Here is a 13897-nt window from a genome sequence, read left to right on the forward strand (position 1 = left end):
ATTTTCTCTTACTTCTGGACAGTGGATGACTTGTGGCAAAGTCCTTTGACTATGGAAGACCTGATCTGCTACAGCTTCCAGGTAGCTCGTGGCATGGAGTTCCTGGCATCCCGAAAGGTGAGTTCACCCTTTCCTCCCCTCTCCTCTTCTTTTGTGCATGCCTGACCAGAGAAGGCCTGCCTACAGCCACCTTAGAGGTGACACACAGAGAGATTCAGTGATCTGCCTCACACCTCTCAGGAAGGCTGACGCAGCTCTGTGTACACAAAGATGGGAACTCAGTTCTCTCGCATTTCATCCTCTCCCTAACTGTCTCCCTTTGAAGTTGTTATCTTTAGCTGCTTCCTACCTCCACCATTCCCCCACTACCGCTCACGTTTGTGAGGGAAGGAGAGGGGAAGGGGGTGCTCTGCGCTTTCTGATGGTGATTCCTGTCCCTGATTTTGTCCCTTTCTCTTTGTGTGCCCTCAGTGCATCCACAGAGACCTGGCGGCTCGCAATATCCTGCTGTCAGAGAACAACGTGGTAAAGATCTGTGACTTCGGCCTGGCCCGGGACATCTACAAGGACCCTGACTATGTCAGGAAAGGCAGTGTGAGTGCTATCTTCTCAAACCCTATACAGATTAGGCCCCATTGAGGTGTTCATAAACTACTCTGGAGCTGGAATAAAGTGAGGAAAAGATTAAAAAGGAGGAGTGGAACCACTTGTGTGGCTGGGACCAGGAACCATTGGCCCAATGATGTATGTGCTGTCCTCCCCCACCACCACCAGACCTCTGTCTCCTTCCTTTTGCCCCTCAGCCTGTCATTAAGTTACTCTTCTTTCTTTATACTCTTTCCTCCCCCTTTCAGTGTCTCCATCCCTCCCTCTGGCCTAACCAAACCTTCATTCCTCCATGGAGAGAGGAGCAGGGCTACCGGCTCTGGTTTCCTTTCATCCCTGATACTACAAGAAGGGCTGTCGTTGGACACGTCCCTGGCTGAACGCTTGTGCCTTGCCTCTCCCTCCCGCAGGCCCGTCTCCCGCTGAAGTGGATGGCTCCAGAGAGCATCTTTGACAAGGTCTACACTACCCAGAGTGACGTCTGGTCCTTTGGGGTCCTCCTTTGGGAAATCTTCTCTCTAGGTGGGTGCTAATGAGGGTCATGCGCTGCTGAGGGAGGCAGGACCTCTCTTCGCACATAGCAGCTTGGTGGGTGAGTCTGTGCAGGAGGCCTTGATACTCTGCAGCATGTCTAAGGAATGATGGGAAGAGACATTGATGTGGGCAAAAGAAATATGGAGACCATATCCATCCGTGAACAGGGTGATGGGAGGCAGGCATGCAGAGGTGGCCTCCTGCTCACTGAGGCAGAGGAGCCTGTCTTGGGCAGCAGCAAGGACTTGGGCTGTGTATAAGAAGTGACCACATCTCCCGGTGCTTTGGGAGGAAGGGTAGTTTCAGGGGAAGCAGTGGTTTCTGATGGCACATTTCACATTCCCACTCCTCTTTGAACCTCCTTTAGGGGCATCTCCATACCCTGGAGTCCAGATCAATGAAGAGTTCTGCCAGAGGCTCAAAGATGGTACCAGGATGAGAGCCCCAGAGTACGCCACAGCAGAAATGTGAGTCAGAAACCTCATGGATCCCAGCATAGGTCCGAGCAGCCCTCTCTGTGGGACAGCAGAAACCTCCCAGATACCAGCATAGGGCAGGATAGGTCCTTCTGTGGGATGCAAAGACCTTTCAGCCAGGATAGGGGATGAGCCAACACCTCCTTCATGCCAGGCAGCTGCCTGGAGGGCCAGCCAGATGGTCTGAACGCAGGTCAGGAACACCAAACCCCTTGCATACCCACACTGGGATGGATCTGTAAGTAGACAATATGCTTTCCTGCTCTGAAAGGTATCAGAGGTGTCCAAGTCAGCTCCTTCTGCACTGTTATATTCAGTGCATAACAAACCAACCCCCTTCCAGTAGGTCCACATGGCCAATGTACTGGGGCTGATGAGCGTTCCTTCACAGTGCAGGTATCTGCTGGCCCAGCAGGCACCACGTTGGTGGGAGCTCCAGAGTTGGGTAGGAGGAGATTTCTGTGGCATAAAACCAGTATCTCTTATTGGCAGTTACCGTATAATGCTGAGCTGCTGGCACGGTGATCCCAAGGAGAGACCAACTTTCTCTGACCTGGTGGAGATACTGGGGAACCTTCTTCAGGAAAATGTTCAGCAGGTGAAAATCTCTCTTTGTCTCTGCACAAGTCCAGACAGCTCTTTCTTCTCTCACTCGTAGCTCCCTCACTGTGCCATCCTCTGACTCCCTGGCCAGTGCAATACCTTTGTGTAGGCCAAGGGATAACGCAGGGTTTCCTGGATCAGAGAGGTCGGTTTCCCAGAGCTACTGGAGAGTTCATTTCTGTGGTAGCCTTCTCGCTGCATCCTAATATAGCTCCACTCCTTGCAGGGCGGATGCCCCCTCAGTCGTCATTCCAGTATTTCCATCCTAATCCCCAGATGATTATTTGAAATTTTTCAGCTGAGTCAAGGCCCTGGCACTCCTGCCTCCCACACGCCCGCATAATGAAAACCAGGACTTCACCAGGGTTTCTGAAACTCTATCCTCAGATCTAAATGTCAGGGCCATGTGAACCAAACAACTGTTCTATTACAACAGTCAGATGTACAAATTTCTCTGAAACGATTACTGATCACTGCTATGCAGTAACTCACCAGGACTTTTAATTGTGATGAGTGTGCAGCTCTAATTTTAACATTTTCTTGATGTTCCATTTCAGAAGACGATAGCTAAACATTGAAATATGAGTACTGTCTCATCCTGACGTCCCAGATTTTAACCTTTCAGCACTGGATCCCAGCACAGGCATGAGACTAAGCTGCAGTGATGTGACCCCAGAGCATGCACCCTGCTCTGTCCATGTAGGCTAGAGAACCGTAGGTGCCACAGGACTGGTTTGTTTGCCTGCTCACGCACACCTCCATGCACCTGCAACACTTGCAGCTATTTAATGCAGAGGGCACAGAAATATTCAGCCAGATATTTTGTCCCAGAGAAACAAAAGACAAACAGAAAATTTCCTCCCCAGCTCTGACAGCTTCTGCTTGTAGAGCCCTTTCTTGTGGGAAAGCCTTCTCTTTCTTGTAAGGCCACTCACTGTTCTTCCTACCAGGAAGGGAAAGATTACATCCCGCTGAACGACTCTCACAGCTCAGAAGATGATGGCTTCTCCCAGGTGCCTTCTTCTGCCCAGCAAAACTCAGATGAAGAGGACTTTGACATGAGGATACGCTGCCACAGCCTAGCAGCAAGGTGAATCCCCTGTTGAAAAGGGCAGAGAGAGCCCAGCAGGCAGGCAGCAGCCTGAGCTGTAAGGGAGCCTGAGGGATATGGGGAGAACACAGCAGCAAGAGGTTGGAAAAATCCCAGGTGACCAGGTGTGATCCAAACATTCAGGCCATAACATCTTGCTTATAAGAGCAAAATCATTTTCCTTTGCTGATGAAAAAGAGCCCTTGATGTGTAAGCCTATGGCATTCCTCCTTCTCCATGCTGCCAAAGCATCACGTTCCACTAAAGGCACCATGGCCCATCAGACAGATGAGGGAAGGAGGTGTCAGCTGCCCTTCTGCTAGTGCAGGAGCTTCATCCTATCTGTTCGTAACTAACCCAAACGATTACGCCTAGGCTTATCGTCTCCGGGGAGCTGTGATAGTGCGATGCCTGGGATCTATATGACATTACTCTGCTTATTTGAAGTGGAGCAGTAATCAGGGCCTGACTCGATCAGGAAGTCTGAGTGCTCCCCACTGCAGAAGATAGCCTTAAGAGGCCTAAGGTGACTCTATTTCCCTCTCAAAATCCACCATTTGGGCCATCCACCTCCCTGCATACTTTGGTTGCACAGAGAGGAGACTGGGTTCAGATCCTGTTAATTCAGGACATTGACTCTGTTGGTTTTACTGAATACAGTATGCTTCTGTCAGCAGATACTACAACTGTGTCTCATTCCCTGGCTGTCTGACGGGAGGAAATCAGATCAGGTGTCCATCCAGGATAAAGACATTTGAAGAGTTTCCCATGACACATACAATGTACAAGGCACACCCGGTGAGTAGCATCTGAGTGGGGTTGAGCAGGGGGCAAAGAAATGTTCAGCTGTTTCCAGACACCTTTGCTGTAAAATTGTGGAAGGAAGATCACTCCTATCTAACGTCAGTCTGTCTGTGTCGTTTCTGTTCAGTCTGTCCAGTGTACGCAGATTCATTTCTCCACCTGGCACACGGGGGTTTCTCTACAGCACAGCTCATACTGCCTAAGTGTGAAATAGGGAGGTCAGATCTGCAAACAAGGACTATAAAGGACCTCAGAGAAGAGCCTGCTGTTCACTTTTCTGAAATCTGTGAATACGGCCTGGTTAACCATACTGAAATCCAGCCAGGACGAGATAAATCCCAAGTGTTTGTCCCCCATCCTGACCCACACAGCAGTGTGCAGTAGGGGCCCTCCTGGCCTCTCTGTACTAGGCTGGTACTTATATCTTCTGTAGTGGCAAAACTTAAGTTATACCCTTAGTCTCAGAGGAAAATCTCATCTCTCACAGATTTGACGATAATACATCTTCCAGGCAGGCAGCATTTTTTTTTCCCAAAAGTGGCACTGAACTGCACACACAAATCCTGCCTTTGTACATGCTGCTTTTAAGAAGGCACCTAAGAATAATTTCCAGCAAGACCATGGAGCATGCTGGTAAAGTGCCCCTACTTCTCTTTTTCCCATCACAGACACACATGATCTCATCTCCTGAATGATTCCTCCCCCTTTCCCACTCTGATCAGTCGACAGGGATGTTACTGATAACTCCTGTTGCTTCCTTCCAGGACAATCAGACAGACAGTGGGATGGTTCTGGCATCTGAGGAATTTGAGAGGATAGAAAACCGACACAGAAAAGAAGGTGGATTCAGGTACTCCTTAAGTCTAGCCACTCAGACCTCCCTGCTTGCTGCCAAATGCAGAGCAGGAGGCAGCTCTTGGTGTCTCCCCACAGGGTATATACCTCCTGGGGCTCTCAGCAGCAGCAGGGCTGTGGGCCCTGAGCCAGATAAGTCCATCCACACATTAACAAGAGGCAAAACACAGAAAGAACAGACCTGCCTGCTGCTTCCTAGGGTTTAAAAATATAAACTGTGCCAGTTCAATGAGAATTTGTCTGTTAAGGTAATGAGGCACAGTGAAGTGACGGTGTTAATAGGACTCTTAATGCCTATTGACATTTTCTGGCGAAAAGTGTCACGGCTTGTTCAAGCAGCGGCAGGTGGGATGGATGGAAACTATGTGGGTGCCACCTCCCTCCCCCAGGCCTGACCCATGTGCTACAGGGCCCTGAGGCGGCACTGCAGGGATGGTACAGGCCTTAGGACTTCCTGCACGCCAGTACTGAGCCTGGCAGGTTGAGCTGGCACTCTTGGGGCTGAGGATGTTACTGATGGTTATGTCCTTGCCCCAGGCTTGGAAACTGGGCGAGAACCTGTCCAGCCCATCTCTGCTTAGTGCCAGAGCAGGCTGGGACCTTGTCTCCGTGACAGTGCGTTGAGTGAACCATGTCAGCTCATGTGTAGACGAGGCCAGTCCCAAGCCTCTTCCTCATCTCCTCTGCCTCCCAGATCAGACTGGTTGTTGTCTTTTCCCTTAGCCATAGCCCTGGGGCCTCTGCTGTTGTATGAGACTGTCTCCTGCTTCTTGTCCTTGTCCTCTTTTCCCTAAGGCATGTTCCCATTGTCTCCTACACCATGGGCTACCTGGTGTCCCGTCTCCTGGAAAACACGGCTTTTAAACCTCTCCTTTGAATGTGTCCCTGCCCTCGCTCTTGTGACTTCTTGCTAGTCACCTGGTATTGGCAAGTGCTGAGATAAGGTTGCCGATTTCCTCCCGTATCTTCTTCGTCATCTTCCTTCGTTTCCTTTCCCCCATCCCGGCTGTTGGTTTGTATCAGTTTCTGTTACTCCTGCCAGGTCTAGGCAATGGAGGCAATGTCTCTTGTCTGTCCCTGCTCATTGGGGTCCAAACACTTCCCTGAGCTTCCCAAAGGTATCTAGAAGAGTTGTGAGCTATGTGCAGATTTTTCAGAAAACATACAAGCTGTGCTTAGGTTTAGAGCAAGGCCTGGTGTTGTGCTCTGAAATTGAGGTGTAGGTCCATTCCTGACCCTGCCTCTGCCCCATGCACGAGCAGATGATGTTTCCTGAAGCTGGGATCTCTCTAAAGCAGGACAGAGGCTTTCCAGAAGTGCTCAGATTGATCTCCTGTGTCTCTCTCTTTCGCAGTAGTAAAGGGCCCAGCCGAACTGCGGAGCTGCCAAGGGAACAGTCGGACCCACGGGGTAGATGTCGGCCGTCGTATGGGTCCCAAGTTGGAGGCCAGACTTTTTACAACAGTGAATACGGGGAGCTGTCAGAACACTCTGAGGATGGCAGCTGCACCCCGCCTGGAGAAGGGGCCAGTCCCTCTACTCTCCATGCTTCCTTCTTCTCCGAGCAGTACTAACGGCATCAGGCCCCGGAGGCACCTGCCAAAGCATCCCCTCTCACCCTCCAGGCGTGTCATCAGGGTCACTCAGAGCTTCTCTTTCAACCTATGCCCAACCCCAGCAGGGAACCAACCCCGACGGATGGGGAACATCGATGTCCTTGGAACTGCAGCACGATGGCCCAGACAGCACCTCCGGCTGCAGCTTCCCCGTGCCAGGACTGGAGAGAGCACCTCAATGATTCCTCGCGTTTCTTTTCCTCCTGTGGCTCAGACAGATGTATTCTGCCAGCGAGTGGGTGCCTGTGTTCGGCACTACAGCACCTTCTGCCTAGCATCCAGCCTCCACTCAGATCAGCTTCCCATTCAGAAAGCCCATTTCAGGTCAGATATAAATAGATCTGTCTTAAGTTTCTTCCTGGTGTGCAGCCTGCATGTTTTTCCTTGGATTGCTTCCTCCTTCTCCCCTCATGATGTCAGCTGCTGAGCTGCGGAGCGGAATCAAAGGGAAGAAATCCCTAGTGGTATTAGCAGCAAGAGCAGGACATTTTAAAGAGGTGTACGGAGAGATCTCGAGGGATCTTTGTAAATGTTCATGCACACTGCCTCTCCATCTTCTCTGCAAGCAACACCCACACTTCTCTCATCTCTGCTGGGGGGAAACCTGTCAATCTGCCTTACCACCAGGATTATTTTAGCCATCTCAACACAGCTAGTGCTGAGCAGATCATCAGCTGATGGCTAGAGTCCTCCTAGTGAGATAAATAGCAACTCTTTTTGCAGGCCCTGTGCAAAACAGGGTTTTAGATGATCCATGCTGGGAGCAGGTTACTCACAGGTCTGCTGCTCTCGCCTTCCCCTTCTCCCAGAGCAGAGCTGAGATCATTTGTTGCTCAAGTGAGAAATTACAGCAAAGCTGTGTTAATTTCAGCTGGCTTCTAAACATAGAGTGAAAATGGGTTGTTTGCTGGGAGGAAAAGGATCAAAGTGGTAGCGAGCGAAACATTTATTTTCAAAGATTTTGGAAACAATGGAAGGAACAGAGCTCCAGCAATGAAGTGCCCTGGGCTTCATCCCCTTGTGTGTTGGCATCGCTGAGCACATGGAGGGCAGCACCTGGCCAGGGCTCAAGCTCCAGTCCTCCTGGATGGACAGTTCTGCACCATGACCTTTCCTGTCGTCCTAGTTCCTCTAAGGAGGCACAGACACGTTCCTCTCCAGTTTCAGTTGCAAAGCCACCAGCAGAGTGTACCAGTCTCTGGAGGCTTGAGAAACATTTGCTGAGGAAACAGCTCATCACCTGGGCCTTTTGTTTCTGAAAGACACCACGTGAATTCAGAGCTCTGGGAAACCTCCACAGCCCCTCTTTACAGAGTTCTGTGCTGCTGCCTCACCACTTCCCACCTCCTTCTTTCCATCCTGCTCACAATCCCAGAGCTCAGCCACAGAGCACGGTTCTGTCACCACCGGAGGAGTCTGGGTGAAGAGGGCCATCTGAACAGCTTGTCATCTTCTCTTCTCCCACACGCCTGTGGCTGGCAGAGCTCCTTGTACCAGGGCATCTCAGCACCAGGGAGTTTCTGCTTGCAGGCCACACCTCTGTGCGCAGAGCCAAGGGTTTTGTTTGGACTGTTAAAATTGTGTTTCCTGTCAGACGTACTGCTTTCCCAAACTGTATTTCTTTTCCAGCAAAGGGTTTTTTGCATTTCCTGACGTGAGCCTGTGAGTCCTTATGGATGACTTTCCCAAGTCTTAATTATAGTTCTCTGCACAAGTGTAATGGGGAGATTTATTTAGCACATGGGAAAAGCATACTTGTCACTCAGATTCTCTAAGACTGTGCAGAGTGCCCAATGTTCCCCTCCTTTTTCATGTCAGCAGCGATTTCCACGGAAAAAAAGAGGCACAAAAATGGACCAGCTTGAGCCAAACTGGCTCAGGGTGTGGAATTGGAAACTACATGTGACAATGAATTCCCTGACTTCTACTGGTGTCCCCTGAAGTTGCCAGGAATTTAAGCATCTTTAAGTAATTGTTATGACTCAGTAAGAATCCTCTGGCAGGAGATGCTGGAGAGCCAGGCCAAGGAAGTAGGACAGCCAACGGGGTGTAGGCCAGACCAAGTTCTCCTGCCCTCATCTTGCCCTGGTTTTTGAACTTGTGGTTCCTTTGGCAGAAGGAAGGCTGCATGTGCCCTGTACTGCTGGGGGTCTCCACTGGCATTCATATGGGTGGAAGGTGACAGACAGCTGAGCTAAATTCAGGCTGCTCGCTTGGTGATGTGCATCCATAGGATGCACACAAGCAGGTCTCTGCCTGGAAACACAGCCTGATCTGACAGATGGCCCAAGAAAGAGACCTGTAAATTAAATAATAATTGAAAAACAGAATTCCAAAGTGAAACATAGAAACATACTAGCAAAGCCCAACACTTGCAGGGCACTGCCAGGATTCCTCACCAGAAAGGGAACAGAAGTATCCGAGTGCCCCAGCTGGCTGTTAGCAAGCCCAGCCAGCCAGGACAGCTGCACGTTGTCTTTAGGTTCAGCTGTAAATTGCTCACAAACATCCTTGTGGAAAAGAGTTACTTCATCAGAGCCATTGTTAACGATCCCCTGCTTCACTCTGGGGAAGGCACTGGTGTGACATCTGATGTTTGAACATTCAAATCATTCGACTCCACAGAAGTTTATTTTCTCATCTTGATGGGAGGGTGGAATGAGATCCTATTGTATCTGCGTCAGCAACATTGCATGAACAATGTAGACATGATACGAGCAAATGCTGGCTCCTCTTCAGGCACTCCTGCTGATGAAGAACAATTGTAGTGTGGGATATTGAAGAGCTGTTGAAACAATTGTACTTCTGCTCTCTTGAAGTACTAGAGTGTACAAACCGATACCCTTCCTCACACTCTTGCATTATTTCTGGCAATTTTTTTTTAGTCTCCAGATAAGCGTGAGCATGAAATGAAGCTGGTCTGGTTTGGTTTTAAGATGTGAGGCAACAGTGTTGTCTGTCTTTCCACAAAAAGGGGGTATTTCAACTTTTAAAACCTAGAGTTCGATAATTGTGCCTGCTCTGTTCACAATGCACTCTCTGTTTTGTTTTCTTTGGGCTTTTTATTGGAACTCAACACTGGAGCTAAGCTACTTATCATCATCCTCCTTTAAAACAACTGTTCCCGGTCTATGCGCAGTCTCATTTTTCCTTACAAAGTGTTGGTGTCGACAGAACATTCCTCCTTCAAGAAAACAAAGCGTTGGGTCCCCTACTTGCAAATACATGTGTGGCTCTGAAGAAAAACCTGTGTATCAAGTAACACTTCATTTATATTGCAATATTTTAACCTGGTACCTGTTGTTGCTACAGCAGCATTCAATGTTTCAGTGGACTGCCTTTGAAGCAAGGAGGTTACAACATGGGTTATGTGTGAGTACAGAAGTGTGGTCCGTGTGTGTGAGTGTTTCGTGGGTGACTGTGTGGGTGTTTGCACGTGCGAAGTTCTCCTACCAGTGAGCGTATGTGAGTGTTTATAACTCACGTTGAGTCTTGTCTCTGGAAGTTCACGTTTATATATCAAACCAGTTAGAACACTGCTTTCTTTCCTCTCCTCCTATAGTACTTGTTATCCTTTGTCATTAAGAGTTTCGTTGTAATATCTAAATGTGAAAATGAATAAAGTTGTAACTGGCAGCTGCTCTCTGGTTCCTGGAGGCCGACGCTGCCCACGAGTGCCGCCGCACTCCTCCCCGTGCAGCACCAGGCAGCCCGACTCTGGCCTAAGCAATTGGCACATTTCAATTTTATTATTTTTTACTTCAGTGTCCCTTTGCATTTCCCCACATCCTCTAGGAAACAGCTGGCCTTTGTGACATTTCCAATCAGGATGAAACTGGGGTTATTTTCGCATGATGAAGCCGGATACGCTTTGGTTAAGCTTGCTGACAGGAGCCCTTCGCCCCACCGCCATCTCCCCCTGATCCATGACCATTCCTCACTGCCTCGGGCCCGGGGCTCTGGCACCCCCTGACCCCCCCTTGCCCTCCTTCACCGCACAGCGGTGCCGGGAAGGACTAACCGTGGCACAGCCCCCCCAGGACCCCCGCTTCTCCTCAGCCCACGGAGCCCACTCTCCCCAGACGCCATGGCGGGCCCCTCGGCGGGCGGAGGGAGGCGCGGCGGCGCCCCGCAGGTGGCGCCCTCACCCCAGGCGCAGGCCCCGGGCCAGAGGCTGGGCGGGAAGATGGCGGCGGGGCTGGGCGCGGGCCTTCGGCAATGACAAACCGGACAGGAAAGTGAAGGGCGGGTGCGAGCCACGGGCTGAAGGAAATATTCTGCGCGCGGAGTGGACTGGAGATGAAACATGCATGGATTTATGACCATTTCCCAGAAAAACCCCACTAGGAGCCAGGGTGAAGCCAGAGGCACGGTTCCTCTTTCAACCCCTGTGGTGACATGTGAAGACCTCAGTGCCATTTGTCTGCCAAAAACAAGGTCCCCTGAGCAAGCGGCCACTGGCACAGGCATGGCTGCCCTGTGCAGGCTGACGTCTCCTCAGCTCCAGCCTCTCCACCACCAGATGAAAGCAGCCAAAAGGACCTTTTAACTCTCCCTTCCACATCCAGGGACCTGGCCATCTGGGGACTGAGGAGACCAAAGCTGCTCTGCTCATTAAATACCCCATTTTTGTGCACCCCAGAGCAGCGCTTGGCTGCTCCTCTCCTGGGGCTCCTCCGCTGCCTCCCACCCCATCTCCAGGGCTCATCCCATTTGATCTCTCTAGTTGTGAATTATTTCTTCTCCTTCCTTAGTGCTGCTGTTTGAAAAATTTTACTTCTACTTTGCTGCCTCCTTTGTGCTGCTGGATGTGTTTCCAGCCGCTGGGCTCTGGGTGAGTGGCTGTGGTTTGGCCCAGGGGAGGGGGTGGTGTGCTGTGGGACTGGGGTGATGGCCCCCTGTTCCCAATGGGCTCCAGCTGTGGGCTGGGGCAGCCCAGGTGGGACCTGTGAGGTAAGGATGGAGCTTGGCCAAGGGTTTTAAAAGGGTTGCAGGTGGGGATGGGTTTGGGCAGAGAAAGAAGTTTTGGGGTTCTGAAGGTCTCTTGCTGGTATTGGGAGCTGTGGGTTCTCTTGTGTGCATCCAGGCCTATCCCTGCCATGCTTCTCCAGATCTCTTGCTTGCCTCCTTGCCTGTCCCTGTGTCCCTTTTGAGCTGTCTGGCTCCCCAGAACTTTTTGCTCTTCTGCTACTACTGCCCTGTACACTGTTGCCTTCTACATTTCCTTTCTATGCCTCTCCCTTTCTGGGTCCCCACCTGCTGTTATTTCATGCTTCCCACACTGCCTTCTTCCCCGTTCCTTGTGAAGGCCGCGTTGCTGGGTCTCCTTTACCCAGCGACCTGGCTCTGTTTTCAGTGACTCCCTCTGCTCTGCACCCCGTCCCTCTTTCACTGTCCTTTCCCCCTGACTGTCCATCTGGCTCCCTCTCCTGATATTTATCTTCTTGCCCATATGGCCAGTACCTTGTCGCCTTCTGAATTTTCCCTCCATGACTCCATTTATCCAGTTCCCTGTCTGTGTTTTTTATTTCTTCTTGCCTGTCCTCTGCTTCACCACTTTTAAAATTTTATTTCAATGTCTTCATTTATTTAGTTTGCAGACTCTATTTTTTCCCCTCTCTAGTCTTAATCCCTTTGCATTTTAAATTTTCTTTCTACATCTCTGTTTTAGTTCAGTTACTATTTTTTTCTTATTTCCTTAATCCCCCTCACTTTTAAATTTTTTTCTACTTTTATTCCGTTTGCTATCTTTAACTATTTCTTGTCTTTATTAGTGCTTTTGCTTTTTAAATGTTCTCTCTACATCTCTGTTTGTTTGCTGTCTCTGTTTTTTAAATTTTTCTCTTTATTGCCCTAATACCTATAACTATTTACGTTTTCTGCTTCTGCCCTGTTCCCCATCTTTATTTCACTATCTTTTAATTATTTGTCTTTCCTTAGTACCATTTCTTTTTAAAATTTCTATCTGCTGTTGCTATTTTTTTGGTGCTTTCCTCTCTTAATCATTTGGCTTTTAACATTTTCTACTTTTATCTTGTTCACTGTCATTAGTTTTTAATTATTTTTTCCCTGGTTTTCCTCAGTGCCATCACTTTTTAAAATTTTTTTTTCCTCATGTTTTAGTTTGCTGTCCCTATTTTTATTTTTTTCCATTTACTCTCCTAATCCTTGTTGCTTTTTATATTTTCTACTTTTATCCTATTTACTGTCTTGAATTCACTCTCTTTTCTTTCAATTATTTCACGTATTTCCTTAGTGCTGCTGCTTTTTAATTTTTTTTTACATCTGTTTTTGTTGCTGTCTCTATTTTTTAGTTTTTATCTTTATTTCCCTATTGCTTTTTAAATATTCTTTCTATGCCTACTTTTTTCCCATTCCCTGTCTTTTAAAAATTATTTCTTGACTTTCCTTGGTGCTGTCACTTCTTAGATTTTCTTTCTACACCTCTGTTTTGGTTTGCCATTCTTATTATTATTTTTTTTCTTTATTTCCTTAATGTTTCTTTCTACTTTTATCACATTTGCTGTTTTAATTTCTTCATTATTTCTTGTATTTTGTTTATGCCTTCACTTTTAAAATTTTCTTTCTATGGTTGTATTTTTATTTGCTACCAATATTGTTTAATTCTTTCCTTTCTTAATCCATTGTCTTTTAAAATGTTGCTTCTACGTCTGCTTTTATCTAGTTTGCTGTCTCTATTTTTAGTTCTTTCCTGTCTGTCCTGTATCTCATTGCTTTTAAAATTTTCTATGACCACTCTTCTCGACAGACCTACCCCTATTTTTTCATTCTTTCCTGTCTGTTGTGTAACACATTGCTTTTAAATTTTCTTTCTATGTCTGCTTTTATCCAGTTCGTTGTCTTTCTTTTTTTTATTATTTCTCACTTTTGCTTTGTCTTGGCATGTCATTGTGGGCCTGGTCGCACTTTGTGTTGTCTCATGGCCCCACACGTGGCACAGAGCAACCTCCCAACTCCCACTGCGTGAGGAGGAATGGGACCGCGGGGGCAGCCCTCGCACAGAGTGTCGAGCAGGGCAGACCGCCTATCTCTGGCAGAAACGCAGCCCACAAAGCTGGACAGGGCAAAATGAGAAGTTGTCTCTTCTTGTGGTTAGAAAAGGGAACTGGGAAGTCGCTGGCTGGGCCCTTCGGCTTGTTTTGCTTCCAATATGACCAGCAAATGTTTTCTCAATGCTTTTCAAAAGTGCTTGGAGATCCTTCTCTGAAGGTCAATGCAGTAATAGCGAGGAATCCTTCAGGCTCCTAGGAGTCCCTGGCCCCTCTGAGGACATTTTAGCAATAAAGCATGTG

The 13897-nt window shown here is 48.6% G+C and overlaps 1 protein-coding gene across 3 annotated transcripts in view; it reads left to right on the forward strand.

Annotated features, from left to right (window-relative positions):
• The window catches only part of FLT4 (fms related receptor tyrosine kinase 4), a 59464-nt gene extending 49244 nt beyond the window's left edge, over window positions 1-10220 (forward strand). For 2 of the 3 annotated variants that reach the window (XM_086758541.1, XM_086758544.1), the window contains exons 22-30: window positions 23-117; window positions 472-594; window positions 1017-1128; window positions 1508-1607; window positions 2109-2214; window positions 3170-3309; window positions 3984-4107; window positions 4878-4963; window positions 6323-10220. In XM_086758541.1, coding sequence (XP_086614667.1) covers window positions 23-117; window positions 472-594; window positions 1017-1128; window positions 1508-1607; window positions 2109-2214; window positions 3170-3309; window positions 3984-4107; window positions 4878-4963; window positions 6323-6542 — 1106 coding nt within the window. In that variant the 3' untranslated portion in view covers window positions 6543-10220. The remainder of the gene's footprint in view (window positions 1-22; window positions 118-471; window positions 595-1016; window positions 1129-1507; window positions 1608-2108; window positions 2215-3169; window positions 3310-3983; window positions 4108-4877; window positions 4964-6322) is intronic. The other variant, XM_086758543.1, reaches the window with a different exon arrangement.
• The last annotated feature ends 3677 nt before the right edge of the window (window positions 10221-13897 follow it).

The sequence above is a fragment of the Chlamydotis macqueenii genome, chromosome 14 (assembly GCF_036417535.1).
Source record: "Chlamydotis macqueenii isolate bChlMac1 chromosome 14, bChlMac1.mat, whole genome shotgun sequence".
In the NCBI taxonomy this organism is placed as follows: domain Eukaryota; kingdom Metazoa; phylum Chordata; class Aves; order Otidiformes; family Otididae; genus Chlamydotis; species Chlamydotis macqueenii.